This window comes from Caenorhabditis remanei, chromosome I, assembly GCF_010183535.1.
Source record: "Caenorhabditis remanei strain PX506 chromosome I, whole genome shotgun sequence".
Taxonomy (NCBI): domain Eukaryota; kingdom Metazoa; phylum Nematoda; class Chromadorea; order Rhabditida; family Rhabditidae; genus Caenorhabditis; species Caenorhabditis remanei.
Window position 1 is genome coordinate 12602091 of NC_071328.1, and position 18913 is coordinate 12621003.

The window sequence follows — 18913 nt, forward strand, 5'->3', positions numbered from 1 at the left end:
AACGGCATGCCGTTATATTTTTCAACTGCCTCCCAGAGACATTTTGTGGTTTCAGAAACTCATTAAAATTGAAAAGAAAAATTTTTTGGACGTTCTATTCGCTGATCAAGAAGTCATTGCTGGTTCTAATAAAAACCAAAAAAAAAAACAAACACCGGGATAATCATATTCTTGAATTCAAAATTTTGATGGGGTGCCGTTACCCTCAAAATCACCACAACTAGGGAGGGTCCGCACAAAAAAGTTGACAACTACAAAAATGAAGATCTACCTTTGTTCTGTATGGTTTATGCATGATTTACTTTGTGGGACAATCAGTGATACCGTAATACCTTCTCAAATTTGGTCATTTTCAACTGAAAATGCCAAATTGTATATCTTACTGTACGGTACTGTATGAAACTATCAAAAAGTTATAAACTAAAACATGTAGTTGTAGGTTTGATCTACCTAAACTTATAAGTTTTATTGTTTTCTACACTATCCCACTCTCTCAAAATATCCACTGCTCTCCAATGGACACCCTACTCTTATTTATTCCAGATTATCCAGTAAAACAGTAAAAATCAAAATTAGTGAGTACACCTTTGAACTTCATACCTTGTATTCAAAGAGAAAGAAGAAGTAAAATCAAATAAATAGTGATCAAAGTTCACAATCAGATCTGCGACACCCCCCGACACCACGTTGTGTTGTGAATGAACATGTATATTTTGTTTGCTGATAAGACGGGTGCAAAGATGAAAATGAATATGGGAAGAATATGGGAAACAATGGGGGAAAATTCGTTTCGAAAATAAACTGATTCAGAATGAAGTCCCACGGTATACAAGGTTTCAAAATGTTTCACACAGTTCTAGAAGGTCCGGGACGTTTTGAAACCAGACGGTTGGAAATCGAGACACTTGGGAACCGAGACGTTTCAAAACCATTACACTTCGACACGAAACGGGAAAAAAATAACAAAAAACGAGACATTTTCTTTACAATTTCATGCGAAAAGCCTCATTTCTCAGTAAATGTTTTCGCGTTTTGGGTTCAAAATACGATTTTCGAGTCTAAATTGAGCAAAAACAGCATTTTAGGCTCATTTTTGAGTTTTGGGATGGTTTTTTCCAGATCTTCGTGAAAAATCTTGGTGTTTCTAGCTTAAGACTGCAAGTTGGACTGTAAATGGGATTAATATCACGGTTTTGTTGGCAACTTTGGACTGTTATCTTCACAAAAAAGGACTTGTAATGTGAAAAATCTGAAATTCTAGGCGTTTTGCTCGAAAATCGGTTAAATTCGATTTTTTTAAAACCAAATTTGAGCAAAACTAAATTCATTTTTCATTTTTTTACTGGCTCTGGTTTCGAAACATCCAAGAACTTTTAGCTTCAATTTCCAAAAAAAAAATTGTCTTCTTATTTTTGCTTGATGCGTCTGTGACCATCTTGTGAACTGTGATGTGCCTCCTCTCCCTTCCAAGTGGGCGGAGCTTATTTGCTACAGTAACCCCTCCCCTCCGCCCCATCAGTACATAAGGTCCCCCACTTTCCCTTTCCCTACCATTTTCATCATGTCTTCATTATCTTCTTCTTCATCAAAAATCTTCAAACACGCTCTATCGCTGACCGCCAGACGTCATTCCTACAGTACTGCACTCGCCACCTCCCACCGACCAAATGATGATGTTACAGTACCCCCAGTGCCACCTGTAAACTTGTTATCGGAAAATGAGAACTTCTTTGTGGAGTCTGGTAAGTAGTGATCCTTTAATTGAATTTATATAAAAAATAATTTTCAGTTCGAAAATTCTCCCAAAATATTGTAAAACCGCTGGTCAGGGAGATGGATAAAAACTCGAAGATGAATCCGATTGTGACGAAAGGAGCATTTGAGAATGGGGTAGGTGTTTGTTGCTATTTTTGGGAAAAACCGGAATGTTATGAACCAGAAATTTAGAGTAATACTGTTTTTACAAAGTTATTAAAATAGTGTGTAGGTTGAATTAAGAATAGTCAAACGATTTTCTTTTAAATTATTTTTTCTTTTATGGTAAACATTCCGGTAGATCGAATTTAAATCTTCATTTTTGTAGTTCACCACTTTTTGATAGCTCCACCCACTTTTGAGATATGCGCATTCAAAATATAACTGTTTATCTTTCAAGGCGGATATCTTAAAAGTAGGCGGAGCTATAATAAAGTGTTCAAGTAAATTAATTAAAGTAATGAAATGTGTAAAATTTTATGGTGATTCATTTTATAGTTAACAACTTTTTGATAGCTTTACTAGTTTCTTAGATACATGCTTTCGAAGACCCAATTACAAGTAGAATGTAGAATTGGTCAGTGGAATTTGTCACTGTAACTTGATGGTCAGTGTAGAAAAGGTGGTCAGTGTAAAATCGATCAACTCTGAGAGCCCGTAATTGACAATTTTTCATAACTCTTTCGATTGTAGAGATAGATATTTTTGAAGTAGAAACAGTGGGTTTGCTAACTATCAAAGTTAAGCGTTAGAAGTGATCTTTTTCAATTTTTATGTTTCTTGAAAATAAAGCAACTGTGTATTGACGGGATCTTAAAGTTTACTATGTTTTATAGGAAATGACGAAGTTCAAAAATGTTATGATAAACATATGTGTCAGATCACCTAAAAGTCCCTATTTTATAGCTAATGGGTGTCCATGTCCCTGAAGAATACGGTGGCTCCGGCTCCACCTTCTTCGACGCAATGATTGTAATCGAAGAGCTAGCAAAGACCGATCCATCTGTCTCAGCAATGGTCGGAATCCACAACACTCTGCCTGTTTCAATGATTGTTGAGCATGGAACTGAAGAGCAGAAACACAGATATCTCCCTGATTTATGCTCAGAATCTCTCGCTTCTTTCTGTATCTCTGAGTCAGGAGCCGGCTCTGATGCCTTCGCTTTGAAGACTGTCGCTAAGAAAGATGGAGATGATTTCTTGATTTCTGGCTCGAAGATGTGGATTACTAACTCAGGAGAAGCACAAGTTTTCGTAGTGTTTGCTAATGCGGACCCAAGTCAGAAATACAAGGGAATCACTTGTTTCATTGTGGAGAGAGGTGCAGAGGGTCTTACGGTGGATAGAGAGGTACCGTAACCTACAGTAACCCAAAAAATTGCATGATTACAGGAAGACAAACTGGGAATCCGCGCATCCTCCACGTGTCAGGTACACTTTGATAATGTCAGAGTTCACAAGTCGGCGATTTTGGGAGAATATGGAAAAGGTAATTTTTGCAGACTTCCAAAATCTCGGCCCGAAGTCACAATTTTTTCACAAAATTTATATCAAAAACAGTCTAAAATCCTATGTACCTTTGAGTTTTTATATATACTTAAAAGATTTTTGAATAGTTTTCAACGTCAGAAATGAAATTTCCCGGTTATTTTGATGTAAAAATCACATTTTGGCGTTAAAAACAAAATTATTAAATTTTCGCGAATTTCAAACTTTAAAGGCGCATATCTCAAAAGTGGGCGGAGCTATTAAAAGGTTGTCAACTACAAAAATGTAGCCCTGTTTTTGGTTTAAAATTTTGTAATTGTTTGTTTTTTGTTTGCTTCTTCCACTTTTTAGATATGTGTCTTTAAAGATAGCTCTCACAATATTATCCTCTCCTCCCTCCCCACAAACAATTTTTTTGCGCCGAAGGCACCCCAGCCATAATACGGTATCCCGGCACTTTTTTCGAACGAAAAAAATCAAACCGGGCTTTAACCGGGCCAAAATCTCAAATCGGCCCGGTCCGTTGCAAATCTAATTTATTGTAAATTTGATTGACAATTCAATGAATACATTCCAGGCTACAAATACGCGATCGAGTGTCTCAACGCTGGAAGAATAGGAATTGGTGCTCAGATGCTCGGATTGGCTCAAGGATGTTTCGACCAGACAATTCCATATCTTCAGCAGAGAGAACAGTTCGGAAAGAGACTTATCGATTTTCAGGTAAATATTTGTGCATCATAGTCATCCCCCAATAGGATTCAGGGTCTCCAACACCAAATCGCTCAAGTCCGTACTGAAATCGAGGCCGCCCGTCTTCTAGTGTACAACGCTGCTCGTATGAAGGAGTACGGTATCCCGTATGTTCGTGAGGCAGCCATGGCAAAACTGTTTGCGTCTCAAGTAATCTATCTGAATCGCTTCTCTCCTAACTATCCCATTTCCAGGTGGCCACCTCAACATCTGCTCAATGTGTGAAGTGGTTGGGAGGAGTGGGTTTCACGAAGGAGTTCCCGGCGGAGAAGTTCTATAGGGATGCAATGATTGGAGAGATTTACGAGGGAACTTCGAATATTCAATTGAATACGATTGCTAAGCTTATTGATAATGAGTATAAGTTGAGGAGTTGAGAAGTGTTCCGTATTCTTGGATTTTTGTACATTTGACTTTACTAATTTTTTTTTAATTTTGTGGTTTTTTGAAAACCGACAATATAAAATTATTGACCTGAAGAGATTGTGTAGATACAGTTACAGTAACTCAAAGCAACAGTAATCCAGATGAGAGATACAGAAATCCAAACACCTGTAGGTATATCATCAGAAGTTTAAAACATTTTTGGGGCATTCCCATGTGAGTTAACTTTTTATCCAAAAAATCAACTAGCTGAGAAATTAAGAAACTGAATCACATACTTTTCAAAAATCCGCCAGATTTGAACAATTCCGAGTTTTCCATTTTTTGCCAAAAACAAAGAGAAAACTGTCGAGGAAAATTGTTTTTCCAAATACCGTCCGTCTTAAATCGAAAAATTACTCGAAAATCGGCAGTTTTAGTTTTAGCGCTGCTGGCAAAATTTGAGTTTTTTCTCTAAATTTAACCACAAAAACAGCTGGTGACAAAGGGAACAGAAAGGAGATTGTATGATTGTGATTGATACGGCTGGAAGATTTCTGGAATTGGCACATTTGTTGGATCAGTTGTGGGAAAAGTGGGTGAATCGGAATACTCTGATCGATATTTCTGGATAGCTAAAGGGATTCTGAATCCGTTGGGATCTTTTCTCTTCTAATCCATATTTTTAACAGATTTAGAACCCTCTTCAGCTTCAAAGAGTCATCCGTTTTCATGGAAAACTCGAGTTTTCTCATATAAAAATGTGTTTTTTCAGTGCCGACGCTGGACTCTCCGCATTCAATCTCGTCATGATGTCTCAGGTATTTAGGCGTAAAAATAATACACATGGGGCGGGGCTAATTAGGCTCCGCCTCCTTTAAAAAGAGGGCGGGACTAATTAAGCTCCGCCTCCTTGAAAAAGAGGGCGGGGCTAATTAGGCTCCGCCTCCTTGAAAGAGAGGGCGGGGCTAATTAGGCTCCGCCTCCTTGAAAAAGAGGGCGGGGCTAATTAGGCTCCGCCTCCTTGAAAAAGAGGGTGGGGCTAATTAGGCTCCGCCTCCTTGAAAAAGAGGGTGGGGCTAATTAGGCTCCGCCTCCTTGAAAAAGAGGGCGGGGCTAATTAGGCTCCGCCTTCTTGAAAAAGAGGGCGGGGCTAATTAGGCTCCGCCTCCTTGAAAAAGAGGGCGGGGCTGAGTATATCACTTATTATTTTACCAATCCACATTTACGAAAGGTACTTTATACGTAAAAATAATACGCAGGGGGCGGGGCTAATTAGGCTCCGCCTCCTTGAAAAAGTTCTAGTCTGCTTTCGTGCAACACAATTCGAGAGACAAGACGGAATGAATTTTGAGTGAAAAAAGAATCCGTGAACTTCGCAAAAAAATGCAACAAAAAATATTCGTTTTTCACGTTCGCCTACCGTAACCTGACCCCTTAGCCTATTTTACGTGTATTCATTCCTTCATAGAATTTTTCTAAAATATTGATTCATTCAACTAACAACTAACAACTAACATCAACTAACAAACCAATGGCGGAATTCCGCAAGCATGCATGCGAAGATTGTCAACGGCTCTTTCGCAGACCGTCTGGTAAGAATTGAAAATCACATTCTGCGAACAAAATTATCAACTTTCAGAACTCGAGAGACATTGGGCGGACGTTCACCACCCATCGCCGTTGTGGTTATGGTGTGATCGGTGTTTGTGGGGCTCCAAGTAAGTAGCTTAATAATCTATTATTGATTTGAATTGAAATAATTCAATTTCAGACATCGCTCCAGTCTGCCATGTGGCGGGTCGACATGGAATGGGAAAACGGATGTCGAAAGAAGTGGGTGATGATGCGGAAAAGAAAGCAAAGGAAAGATCGCGATTTGTGAGGGAGAAGAAGGATGAAAGGAAGATGACGAAGATGATGGAATTGAAGTCAAGAAGAAATTATGAAGATTATATAAAAGAAAACAAGCTCGAAGAAGATGAGCAAGAGCCAGAGGCTGTACAGCACTCAATCGATCTCTTGTGCATTCAGTTTTCACAAATAAAGATTAATTGATTTTTATTGTTTTAATAGCTTTTTATTAGCAGAGAAAAAAAAGAAAGACAAAGAGAGAAAGAGAGAAAGAGAGAAAGAGAGAACACTGATGCCTCTTCTCCTTGATCAATAGAATGTATGTGCTCCGTTTGCTCACCTGGCACCGTCTTACGAGGAGTTGATCATCCAGAGTTCCCGAGTTCCACAGTTTCCAGACTTCCAAAAATCCTTGTTCTTCAGTTTCTCCTCCGATTTCTCCTGGAAAAAGAGAACTTTAAGAGGCCCTACTGTTTGGGGAAAAAGCAAAAAACAGGAACTACCAAAAGGCCTAATTAGCCCCGCCCTCTTTTTCACGGAGGCGGAGCCTAATTAGCCCCACCCTCTTTTTCAAGGAGGCGGAGCCTAACTAGCCCCGCCCTCTTTTCAAGGAGGCGGAGCCTAACTAGCCCCGCCCTCTTTTCAAGGAGGCGGAGCCTAATTAACCCCGCCCTCTTTTTCAAGGAGTCGGAGCCTAATTAGCCCCGCCCTCTTTTTCACGGAGGCGGAGCCTAATTAGCCTCGCCCTCTTTTCAAGGAGGCGGAGCCTAATTAGCCCCACCCTCTTTGTCAAGGAGGCGGAGCCTAATTAGCCCCGCCCCATGTGTATTATTTTTACGCCTAAATACCTGAGACATCATGACGAGATTGTATGCGGAGAGTCCAGCGTCGGCACTGAAAAAACACATTTTTATATGAGAAAACTCGAGTTTTCCATGAAAACGGATGACTCTTTGAAGCTGAAGAAGGTTCTAAATCTGTTAAAAATATGGATTAGAAGAGAAAAGATCCCAACGGATTCAGAATCCCTTTAGCTATCCAGAAATATCGATCAGAGTATTCCGATTCACCCACTTTTCCCACAACTGATCCAACAAATGTGCCAATTCCAGAAATCTTCCAGCCGTATCAATCACAATCATACAATCTCCTTTCTGTTCCCTTTGTCACCAGCTGTTTTTGTGGTTAAATTTAGAGAAAAAACTCAAATTTTGCCAGCAGCGCTAAAACTAAAACTGCCGATTTTCGAGTAATTTTTCGATTTAAGACGGACGGTATTTGGAAAAACAATTTTCCTCGACAGTTTTCTCTTTGTTTTTGGCAAAAAATGGAAAACTCGGAATTGTTCAAATCTGGCGGATTTTTGAAAAGTATGTGATTCAGTTTCTTAATTTCTCAGCTAGTTGATTTTTTGGATAAAAAGTTAACTCACATGGGAATGCCCCAAAAATGTTTTAAACTTCTGATGATATACCTACAGGTGTTTGGATTTCTGTATCTCTCATCTGGATTACTGTTGCTTTGAGTTACTGTAACTGTATCTACACAATCTCTTCAGGCCAATAATTTTATATTGTCGGTTTTCAAAAAACCACAAAATTAAAAAAAAATTAGTAAAGTCAAATGTACAAAAATCCAAGAATACGGAACACTTCTCAACTCCTCAACTTATACTCATTATCAATAAGCTTAGCAATCGTATTCAATTGAATATTCGAAGTTCCCTCGTAAATCTCTCCAATCATTGCATCCCTATAGAACTTCTCCGCCGGGAACTCCTTCGTGAAACCCACTCCTCCCAACCACTTCACACATTGAGCAGATGTTGAGGTGGCCACCTGGAAATGGGATAGTTAGGAGAGAAGTGATTCAGATAGATTACTTGAGACGCAAACAGTTTTGCCATGGCTGCCTCACGAACATACGGGATACCGTACTCCTTCATACGAGCAGCGTTGTACACTAGAAGACGGGCGGCCTCGATTTCAGTACGGACTTGAGCGATTTGGTGTTGGAGACCCTGAATCCTTCCGGAGTAAAAATTGAAGTCTGAATTTGATCCAGACCAGGTGTGCAAAAAATGTTCCGAAACATGTTAGAAAAGCTTTTTTTTTTAATTTTGATCGAAAATACCGAAAAAATTTTCGAAAAAAAAAATCTGAAAAAATAAGTTTTTGGAAGCAAAAATCTGGAATTTGTATGAAAACTTTAAGTAATTCAATGACATGCTCCCAGAAACCAGTTTTTGAATAGAAAATGGGAAACAATTCCAGGAAAAATCGAAAAATCACTACTTTTGTTACTCAATTTTTGAAAATTTCAGCCGAAATTACCAACATTTTTCGAACGGATTTTTTAGCCCTGGTACAGACAGACAGACAGACAGATTCTGAGCCTTCATGTTTTTCATACCATTCTGTATAAAAATGCTGTATAATCTCCTTGTTTTTACACATCATAAGTCATGTCAGTACTATTTTCAGCTATTTTCCACCATTCGTATTTTTTGTTTTCAGAAATTTTCATTTTTGATCATCTATTATGTAAATCTGTACGTATTAGTTGTTCATGTCTGCCAACTTTTGTTTTCCTGTTTTTTTGAGTTTTGATCCTAACTCCTTTATTTTTCGAAAACTTGTGACCGTCCTAGGTTTCAGTCAACTGCATGGAATTCTTTCGGGTAGGTCTCGTATTTGAAAACGTGAAAAATTTTAAACCACAGGTTAGTGTAGGCATACTGTAGTTACAGTAACCCTTTTTTGTTACAGTAGTCTCTCTTGTTTTATCTCAACCAAAGGTTACCCAGACTACCAGCTGAATTGCTACAGTACTCTCTAACACAGCTACAGTAATCCTGAGCAGCTACAGTACCTCAACTCTTTTTCTCGTTTTACTCAGACTCTCTCTCTCTATCTATATTCAGCATCATAGTTTTACTACAGTATAGCTACAGTACTCCCAGTAGTACAGTAGTACAGTAGTACAGTTCTCCCTCTACAGTACTACCTACAGTAGAATAGCTACAGTACTCCCGTCTCTGTTCAATGGTGCCTCAGAATTCACGAATTCTACACGATCCCCCGAAAAGTACTGAAAAATGACACTATTTTCCTATTACTGAAACGGAGATATTTCCCTCCCTCACTCATCTCTCACCGCCCATTCATCTCAATCTCGAGATATTACCTTCGTCAGTTTGACGGGCGAAAAAAAGTGAGAAAAAAATGAGAAGGCATCTTTTACGTCTTCGGAAAGAGAGAGAGAGAGAGGAAGACGCATGCGAAATACCCTGGCTTTATGAGTTTTCTCCTCCTTCGCACTCTTTTTTTACTCTTTTTTTTCTCTTTTTTCTCGTTTCCTTTCGTTTCCTTTTTTACCCCGAGAGGAAGAACACATTTGCATTGTTGATGTGTTTCTAAATGTTGGAGGACACACTTTCAAAGTTTTCCGCACTTTTTTTGGTTGATTTATATGGAAATCACTAGGACTACATATTCGATTTGTCTCAGTTTGAAGAGTCAGTTTATTCCGTCGTCTGTATCATGAAACACTTCTTACAACCGCGCTCTACCGAAACCGAAGAAAATTGTGTTCGAAATTGAGAGACTCAGTGAAAAAGAGACATTTTTAAGGTCATTTCGGTGGGAGCACAGTTGTAAGAACTGTGCCGAACTAATATGTCAATCCGTGTATCCGAATGTTAATGTGAAGCAGAGCTGTCCGAAAACTTTCCCGAACATTTTTCGAAAAACTGAAAAATTCGAAAAAAATTTCAAGAAAACTATCTGAAGAAATGAGTTTTTCGGAGGCAAACATCTTGAATTTGTATGAAACCAGGTATTTCAAAGACAGACACCCCAAAACCTGTTTTTGAGTACAAAATTAGAAACAATTTCAGGAAAAATCGAAAAAATCACTACTTAAGTTTTGAACAGTTTAAGAAAAATTACCAACATTTTTCGAACGGATTTTCCCGAAACTATCCGAAATTTTTTCGAAACGTTTGGACCGAAAACCCGAAAAAAAATTTCGTCCAAAAATCATTGTAGAACCCATTATTTTTTAAACGTGTTGTTACATATCTAGCCGTCAGATAACCTCGGTTATACAAAACGCGTCCAAAGCATGCCTGAGACACTTCGGGATACTGTAGAACTATGGCTGCTCTACAGTAACCACAGACACTCCAGATTGAAACAATCCTGATTTCCAAGTGCGCCGAAGGTGCGCCAGGTGAACTTTGCATGTAGATGCAATGTCGAGTTCTTACTATTGAAAAAGCGGAGACCAAAACTAACTAAAATTTGGAAAATCAGAAATTGTACGGTAAATAACACAATTCGTAGCTAGAACGCGACCAAGGCACGCCAGACGTTTCTTTTTCTTGACATTTCGAAACCAAAAACCTCAACGCAAGGCCGTTTCGAAACGACCCAAATCTGGATGGCTCAATCTCTCTAGGGATTATTTCTGGCGAGGATTCTAAAAATAAAAGATTCATTTCCGAAAAAGAACGGATTAACCGACGGAGTGCGCTCTCTTCTCGTCCTCCTCCCACACTCACTCATACATTTATTTTCTCTCGTCACTCCCATTTCCCCCTCTGAGATTTTACGACTTATGTATTCTCCATCTTCTTCTTCTCCGTCACATTTCATTTTATATTTCCATAGAAACGAAGAAATTTTGAGAGGAGAGAAATAGAGATATAAACAGAAGCTTTCTTGCTCAGAGAGCAAAAGAAATGCCTTTCTTTTTCTTTTTTTTTATAATTAGCTTCCCGGTTAGTAGTTGTCACTCTCTCTGTGTGAGACTAAGAAAAGAAGGAAGAGAAGAGGAAGCTTTTAAGAAATACGAGCAGAGGAAAGAGAGTCACTTTTTAGCATTACTTTACTTTGTTCGGGTGATCGGCTGCCGACGGCGTTGAAAAGGTTTATAGAGATTTGGTACTGGCTTGTCACAAATTTCAAATTATGAAAATTTGAGAAAATTGCAAAATTGGTCATTAAAGGAGGACTGAAGTTTTATTGCAGATTTCGATATTTCAGTAAGAAACTTTTATTATTGACCCAAATGCTGAACACTCAAAATGAGCCTAGATGGAAGAGTTTTTCCATGCGGCCGTGGAGTCCTCTCGGACGAGACTTTTTTGCTTAATCCATAGTTTCCTTCCTCTATTAAACAAAATTTCGTGTTCGTGTCAGGTTATATATTTTTTTTATAAAAAGATGAAACCATGAATATTTGTTAGAAAACGTGAGAAAACGAGGAATTAAACAGAAATCTAGTCCGAGAGAACTACACGGTCAAAAAATCTTCCACGGAAACTCCTTTTGAGTCAGGAGAACGGGAATCGTAGTGTTTAGAACGATTTTTAGTGTATGTTCCAATGATGAAAGTTTCTTCTGAAGTATCATAATCTGAAATATATTCTGAACAGCTGCTTTGGACGCTGCTGGACGTTTCCATGAGAACGGAACACTCTTTTTTTCGAAACAAAGTTATGATTTCACCAACAAAAAACCTGATTAAGCGTGTTTTCTCAGTGAGCTCCCTGTTTGAACACCATCAAATGCCCGATTCCTTGACTGAACTTCCGAATCCACTCACCTAATTACAACTGTCCCTCATTTTATTTCTATTTTTATCTCTCTTCACCACTTAAAATAACCTCCTAACCAAGTTAAATAAACACTAATGGACTTCCTCTCCTCTTCTTTTTTTGCTCATTTCTTTTGTTCGCTCCCTTTCTCACGCTAAATTAATTCTGCAAGAGGGGTTTCTGGTTCGTTTGTCTGAATTTTGGAGCAGAGTAGAGTGAAGTTTAGGGAAAAGAAAAAATAATAAAAATCTTTGGAGGAGTCGAACCTTCGACTCGACGCTCACTGCGGCAAAACACAACCGGCTGCGCCAAACTTCCGCATGGTGAAGAAGGAAGAAGGACTGTGATAAAACACGACATTTTCGGCTTTTGAGATTATGCTTTGTTAATTTACTCCTCCCAATGCGCGCCAGATAATCGGAAACTTAACATTTTCCTTGAAAAGATATAATCTAAAACGTCAAAATATGCTAATCTTTCAAAGTTCTGATAATCCATTCATCTCATCTTCCTCCTCTCTCTCTCCATCCAAACATTTGTCCCTCGAGAACTTCTTCTCCGGATAATAAATCAAAATGTCAGTTGTCAGCTGCTCTTCTCTCCTCTCTCTTTCTCTGTTCTCCACTTTTTACAATAACTTACGAGATGAGAAATTAAAAAACATTTTTCTATACTTTTCCCGAATTGTTTTGGGAAACATTAGCTTTTGTTCCTTGTGGAAATCATGAGTCATTTTTTCTTATTTGTTGCCAAAATTTATTGAGAATTAAAAAAAAGTTTTTTAATAATAAAATAAATGTGATGGGTGACAAAACCGAACCATGGTCGCCTACGCGCCGAGCAAACGCGTTCACCGCGCGGCCATCGACGACAGCCTAGACGAGCTGTTGAGATGATATATGTGTACCCTAATTTTCCCTTTTCTCGGCTCGTCATCACCGCTCACTAACTCTCAATGACTCATAAAAGTACTATGGGAAGGGTCACTATGAATTGACCATTTAGTATACACAAAGGTGAAATTGTTGTTCATTTCTCCGTGAAAAAGTAAACATTTGAGGAGCCAAAGCGAATAGAAAGGAGGAACAATTCCTAATGCAAACACTTTTTTCCTCTCTCTATGTCTCCTCACATACCTCTGGGAATTACATTTCATCCACCCTTTTTCCTCATCCCCAAAAAAATTTGTGTTCTTCGATTCACAAGACTTCCTTTTTAGGTTTTTTTTTACTAATTCTATTTGTTTTTCAACTGAAACTTGGTCAACTTTGAAGAAACGTTGTAAATTGAGATTTTGACCGAAATCTTTGAATTTTAATTTTTTAGGTAGATCAAACCTAGTTCTACATTTTTGCAGTTGACAACTTTTTGATAGCTTTCACAGGTTTTGAGATAGGAGGCCTCGAAGATTGGAAGCATGGTGCTCTAGCTTCTCTGCGCCCTCTCTCTCTCGCTCCTCGAGGTTCATGTCTTAAGACGCGTGTATCTCGAAACCTAGAAGAGGTAGAAAAAAGTTGTCAACTACAAAAATGAAGAAAAAGACTTTTCCTATTCAATTTATTTTGAATTTTCAAAATTGACCAGTTTTTGAAGCCGTTAGAAGTCTTCAAAGCTGATACATTTTCACTCTTTTTTTGAAATCTTATTCTTCCCGTTTCCCATACCATAAAAAAAACTAAATTTTTGCAGGCCCATGAACTTTGAATGCGACGTCGTCGCAGAGTCTTGGCACTTCTATTCATATTCTCCGCGTTCTTCACTCCGCTAGGATTCTTCTATTTCACAATTGCAAATGAGTCGCGGAGCAGGGTAATTTTTTATTGAAATTAACTTTTACATGACATTGTAAATGCGCTCTAACGCTAAACTTTGAAACAACCAACTGTTTTCAAAGGAGCTCATTTGCAGTTTGAACTTTCACGTGGATTTTTGTTCAATTTCGAATCCACATGAAACAAAAAAAATTTCGTGGATTCAAACAAATATTTGTTCACATTTTTTGACAAAACATGCATTTTCTCGTTTTCTTTTGGTTGTTCTCGTTGTTTAATATAGGTCACTTTCAAGAAGAGGTAATTAAAAACAGTGGCAGAGTTTTTGCGTTTTCTAGGCCACCAGCCTGAATTTTATCTTTTTTACAGTATTCCGACGACTCCGAAGAAAATAATGGTGGATATCAAACGATGGAGGTGTCGGAACCGCCGGAGACGATCCACGTGGATTTCAAGAAATTTTCGGAAGATGGTAGATCACAGAGAATTTGGAGAATAATCATATAAAGTTATTTTTCAGAATGCTCAAATTTTCCGCCAAATATGACGAGAGACTATCCGGAGTGTGAGAGTAAGATGAGGTGGATAAGGAATGGGTGGAAGTGAGTTTTTCAGGTTTTTCTAGAGTTGACATCTGGAAAAAATGAGAAAAAGAGTCAAATATAAGAGCTCATTGGGGTGTCAGAAATTGTCTAATTTTTATAAATTTATATTAGTTAAATAGAGCAAATCCAGTTTTATGTTTTAGTAGTTGACAACTTTTTGATAGAAATTCCAGATTTTGAGATATGGCCGTTTCCGGAAGGTTACAGAGAGCACGCGCTCGTTTCTCTGCGTCTCTGCGTCTCTGCGTCTCTCCTTCTCCCTCTCGCTTCTAGAACTATCATCTTCAAAGTCCCATATCTCAAAAACTAGAAGAGTTGTAAAAAGTTGTCAACTGCAAAAATGGAGATCGAAATTTGATCTACCGAAAAATATAAAATTTCAAAAACTGGGGCTGAATCGGAGAGAACTTCTACATCTCAAAGTTGACGAATTTTTTTCTAGAGTTCTCGAAAAAAAAACAGACATCCGGACACTGTGATGACAAAGAGACACTAAACGCGACATTTTTAATTTTCAGAACCCATCACTGCTACGCTGAAAACTACGTGGATGGATCTGAATGCTCATTCCGTTATTATCTGTCACAAGTTGAGAGTTATTGTCCACTTATTGAGAAGAACACGCATAAAAAGAGTCTGGCGAAGGTAAATTATTGAAGGAATGCAAATTCGCTCTACCGAGTTTCTTGTTTTCAGATAAGTCCTAGCATCCGTCGACTCCTTCCGATATTCGATACAATTCCAAATTATATGAAGACAAGAATCAATCGATTATGGAAGAAATGGAAGGAAGGAGCACATGAAGTGATGGAGAAGTACTCGGATTCGATGAACAATCGGAAGAAATTGAATGTTTTGGTGTTTGTTGGTTTTCTGGCAAATGAAAAAACATTGAAACTGGCGAAGAAATCAGATCATGGAGGACCACTTGGGGAGTTGTTGCAGTGGTCGGATCTACTGGCGACACTTTCGATTATTGGACATCATTTGGAGGTTTCGACGGATAAGGATAGTTTGAGGAGGTAATTTTTTGTAAGAGTATAGAACGAGAATAGGGCTACATTTTTGTAGTTGACAATTTTTTGATAGCTCTTTTAATTTTTGAGATATGCACTGTTGAAGTTGATCCATTTTTCCGAAATTTAGAAAAAATTAGTCAACTTTGAGATGTAGTAGTTCTCTCCGATTTAGTCCCCGTTTTTGAACTTTTATATTTTTCGGTAGATCAAATCTAGATGTTCATTTTTGTAGTTGACAACTTTTTGATAGCTTTTCTAGGTTTTGAGATATGCGCTTTTGAAGATGGTAGCTCTAGAAGCGAGAGATAGGGAGAGGGATAGAGGGAGGAGGGAGACGCAGAGAAGTGCCTCTCTGTAACCTTACGGAAATCCTCATATCTCAAAAACTAAAAGAGTTGTTAAAAAGTTGTCAACTACAAAAATGTAGCCCTGGAATTGATCTACACAACCAATACAATTATTCAAAAGTTTTTTCAAAAGAGCTCTCAAACTTTACCTTTTGTTCAACTTCAAATGAAAAATTTATCTTTTTCAGTGTCGTCCATAAATATATGAGCCGCGGACCCTGTCAATATGTCAATGGATCCCGTCAGCAGTTGGATATCATATTCACAGATATCATGGGATTGAACATTTTGAGACAACAACATCGACAGTTTTTGATGAATAATAGGTGAGGAAGGGCTATAGTTTTTCAGGGAGAGGCGCTGCAAAAAAGTTGTCAATTACAAAAATGATATACATAAAATTTTACGCATTTTGTTAGTTGACAACTTTTTGATAGCGCAATGAGCTTTTGAGATCTGTGGCTTCAAAGTGAAGTGCTCCAGAAACTGAACAGCGGAAATGGTTGCCCACTTTGGAAGCGCGTATCTCAAAAACTAAGAAAGTTCTTGTAATACTTTTTATACAATAATATTGAGCTTGAAATTTTCTATATTTTGTTAGTTGACAACTTTTTGCTAGCTCTCTCAGATTTCGAGATACACGTCCTCAAATCCCAGTAAGCTGTGAGAAGGGAGCGCTTCTCTTCGTCTCTACCTCTCCCGTTCTCTCGTTCCAAACTTGTCTTATTTAACGGCTCATATCTCAAAACCCCCGCTAGCTATCAAAAAATTGTCAACTACAAAAATGTAGAGCTAGACTTGATCTATTGATATGGCAAAAGATTTTTAAACTTGAACAAATTTAAAATAAGTTACAGACTCCTAAAATTGACTAATTTCCTGTTGACTACCAACTGATTCATCAATTTTTATATTTATTTCAGATGCCGAATCCGTCTTCTCGACTCCTTCGGAACCCACGCCGAGTTCACCAACAAGTCATATTTCCTGAAAAACAAACGAGACCTCTCCGGTCCAATTTCTCAACGAAATCCATGGGGTGGACACGGTCTGGATCTCCGTCAACACTGGACATTCTACCCGCATTCAGATGACAACACCTTTTTGGGATTCGTCGTGGATACAGAAGGCGTGAATTCAGAAGAGAAACAGAAGAGATCATATCCATCTGCTCTGGTGTACGGGAAGGAGATGTACATGTGGGATAATGCTCAAAAACCAATCAGAATTCTGAAGAAATTTGTGAACATTTATGCGACAGTAGCGGATTTGAAAGAGTTCGAAAGACGGGAGAATAACGGATCTTCAATTTTCAATGATGTTCAGAATTATGGATTTTTGAATTCTGATGAAATCTCAACGCTTTTGGATAAAACGAATATATTCTTCGGGTTGGGATTCCCATTGGAAGGCCCCGCCCCTTTGGAGGCAATGGCTCACGGAGCAGTGTTTATTAATGCGAAGTTTAAGGAGCCAAAGTCAAGGAAGAATTATAGATTTTTGGCGGAGAAGCCAACGTTAAGAGAGGTGAGCTCTTGAAATCGGGTAGAGCGCACTTACCCAACCTTCTTGTTTCAGTGGACCAGCCAAAATCCGTACATGGAAAAAATCGGTGAGCCACACGTCATCACTGTCGACATTGATGATGAGGAGGCGTTGGAAGCGGCGATAAAAAGAGCGATTCAGTTGAAGGTTTGTCACTTTTTTGAGGATGGTTGGGTAGAAAAAGATTAGAGCTTTATTTTTGGTGTTGACCACTTTTTGATTAGGATTAAGGGTACAGAGATATGGGGCTTCAAAGAGAGGTGGGCGTGATTGACAATTTCCTGCGTCTCTCTTGCTGCCACACTCTCTCGCCCTCACTTCTTGTCAGTTTTGGAAGGGAGATTGCGCGGAAAAGGCTAATTGTTGTCAATAACAAAAATCATCAGCATGATATTTTCTGTTTTCTGTTAGTTGACGAGTTTTTGATAACTATCCTCATTTCTGATATACCGGAGTTCAAAATAGCCCCTCTGCTCTCTTGTGATTACCGGACTTCGATCACTCATATCTCAAAAACTAAGAAAGTTCTTGTAATACTTTCAACGACAATTATATTTAGCTTAAAATTCTCTATGTTTTGTTAGTTAACAACTTTTTGCTAGCTCTCTCAGATTTCGAGATACATGTCCTCAAATTCAAGTAAGCGTTTCTACCTCTCCCGTTCTCTCGTGCCAAACTTGTCTTATTTAACGGCTCATATCTCAAAACCCACGTTAGCTATCGAAAACTGTCAACAACAAACAAAAATGCAGAACTTGAAATTTTCTACATTTCTTTTGTTGATAACTTTTTGATAGCTACCTCAAATTTCGAGATACACGTTTTCAAATCCAAGTAACCTATGAGGAAATGAGTGCGCTTGCCTAACTTTAACGGCTAATATCTCAAAACCCCCGAAAGATATTAAAAAAATTGTCAACTACAAAAATGTAGAGCTAGACTTGCTCTATTGAATGGTTAAACATCTGAAAAGTTTCGACCATTCCTGACCTCCACGCACCTCTCCGAAAAACCTTATTTTAAATTTTTCCAGCCAAAACCGTTCGTTCCATTCGAGTTCTCCCCAGCTGGAATGTTGCTCCGAGTTGCTCTTTTACTCGAAAAACAAGAGATTTGCGATAAGATTGCAGTCTCGAAACGATGGCCACCGGTAGATCAAATGAAAATATTCCGGACTGTGAACCCCGAAGATTCCTGTGAAATCGCGTGTCACTCACAGAATTTGTTGTGCGAACCTTCGTATTTCCCGATAATTAATTCGTCACCACTGCTAACACGGTAAGTAAACGCGCTCCATTGCGAAAGGGAGACTGTTATCAATAGAGCGCATCTGAAAAATTCCAGCGAATTCTCGTGTCCATCCACTTCCGCCGACGCCTCCCCACTCGCTCCATTCAACTGTACCACCCAATCGTCTGCGTCTCTCTTCAGTTGTGCCTCTCGTCCTCCGCCACTTTCAGATATCATTCGAATCTGTCCATGCCGTGATTACATTCCACAACAACATGCCATTTGCACCAAGTGCCTCTGATCATTTCCAATTTTTGCTAAAAGGGGTTATCGTATCCACGGGTTAAAATTTTCTGAAAGCTATATCGATATATGAATCGTTTCTATTGAAAAAAAAACAGTAAAATCAACAACTAACAAAATGACAACAGATAACAAATAAAACAGGATAATTATAGAGAGAAATGTTAGTTGGGACGGAGAGAAAAACAGTGTGAGAAGTCTATTCTGAAGCGTACACAAATCGGGCAATAGAGGGATAACAATGTGAGAAAATTTGCAGTGGAAAGAGATGTGGTGC

General features: G+C 38.6%; 4 protein-coding genes across 4 annotated transcripts; 3 read left to right on the forward strand and 1 right to left on the reverse strand.

The window, feature by feature from the left end:
- Positions 1 to 1561: 1561 nt before the first annotated feature.
- On the forward strand, positions 1562 to 4373 carry GCK72_002832 (uncharacterized protein; the record flags this gene model as incomplete). The annotated part of the gene is made up of 7 exons (XM_053723637.1): positions 1562 to 1742; positions 1790 to 1890; positions 2662 to 3105; positions 3148 to 3244; positions 3821 to 3966; positions 4009 to 4146; positions 4191 to 4373. The coding sequence occupies 7 exons, from the start codon at positions 1562 to 1564 to the stop codon at positions 4371 to 4373; spliced, it is 1290 nt and encodes a 429-aa protein (XP_053592282.1).
- A 1539-nt stretch (positions 4374 to 5912) lies between these two features.
- Positions 5913 to 6417, forward strand: GCK72_002833 (uncharacterized protein; the record flags this gene model as incomplete). Its single annotated transcript, XM_003099674.2, has 3 exons — positions 5913 to 5954; positions 6002 to 6080; positions 6134 to 6417. The coding sequence occupies 3 exons, from the start codon at positions 5913 to 5915 to the stop codon at positions 6415 to 6417; spliced, it is 405 nt and encodes a 134-aa protein (XP_003099722.2).
- Positions 6418 to 7868: 1451 nt separating this feature from the next.
- Positions 7869 to 8158, reverse strand: GCK72_002834 (uncharacterized protein; the record flags this gene model as incomplete). Its single annotated transcript, XM_053723638.1, has 2 exons — positions 7869 to 8051; positions 8096 to 8158. 2 exons carry the CDS (start codon positions 8156 to 8158, stop codon positions 7869 to 7871), a joined length of 246 nt encoding a protein of 81 aa, XP_053592283.1.
- A 5361-nt stretch (positions 8159 to 13519) lies between these two features.
- GCK72_002835 (uncharacterized protein) lies at positions 13520 to 18634 on the forward strand (the record flags this gene model as incomplete). Its single annotated transcript, XM_053723639.1, has 10 exons — positions 13520 to 13624; positions 13957 to 14059; positions 14108 to 14189; positions 14711 to 14837; positions 14889 to 15214; positions 15747 to 15884; positions 16482 to 17085; positions 17137 to 17250; positions 18137 to 18381; positions 18448 to 18634. The coding sequence occupies 10 exons, from the start codon at positions 13520 to 13522 to the stop codon at positions 18632 to 18634; spliced, it is 2031 nt and encodes a 676-aa protein (XP_053592284.1).
- Between the last annotated feature and the right edge of the window lie 279 nt (positions 18635 to 18913).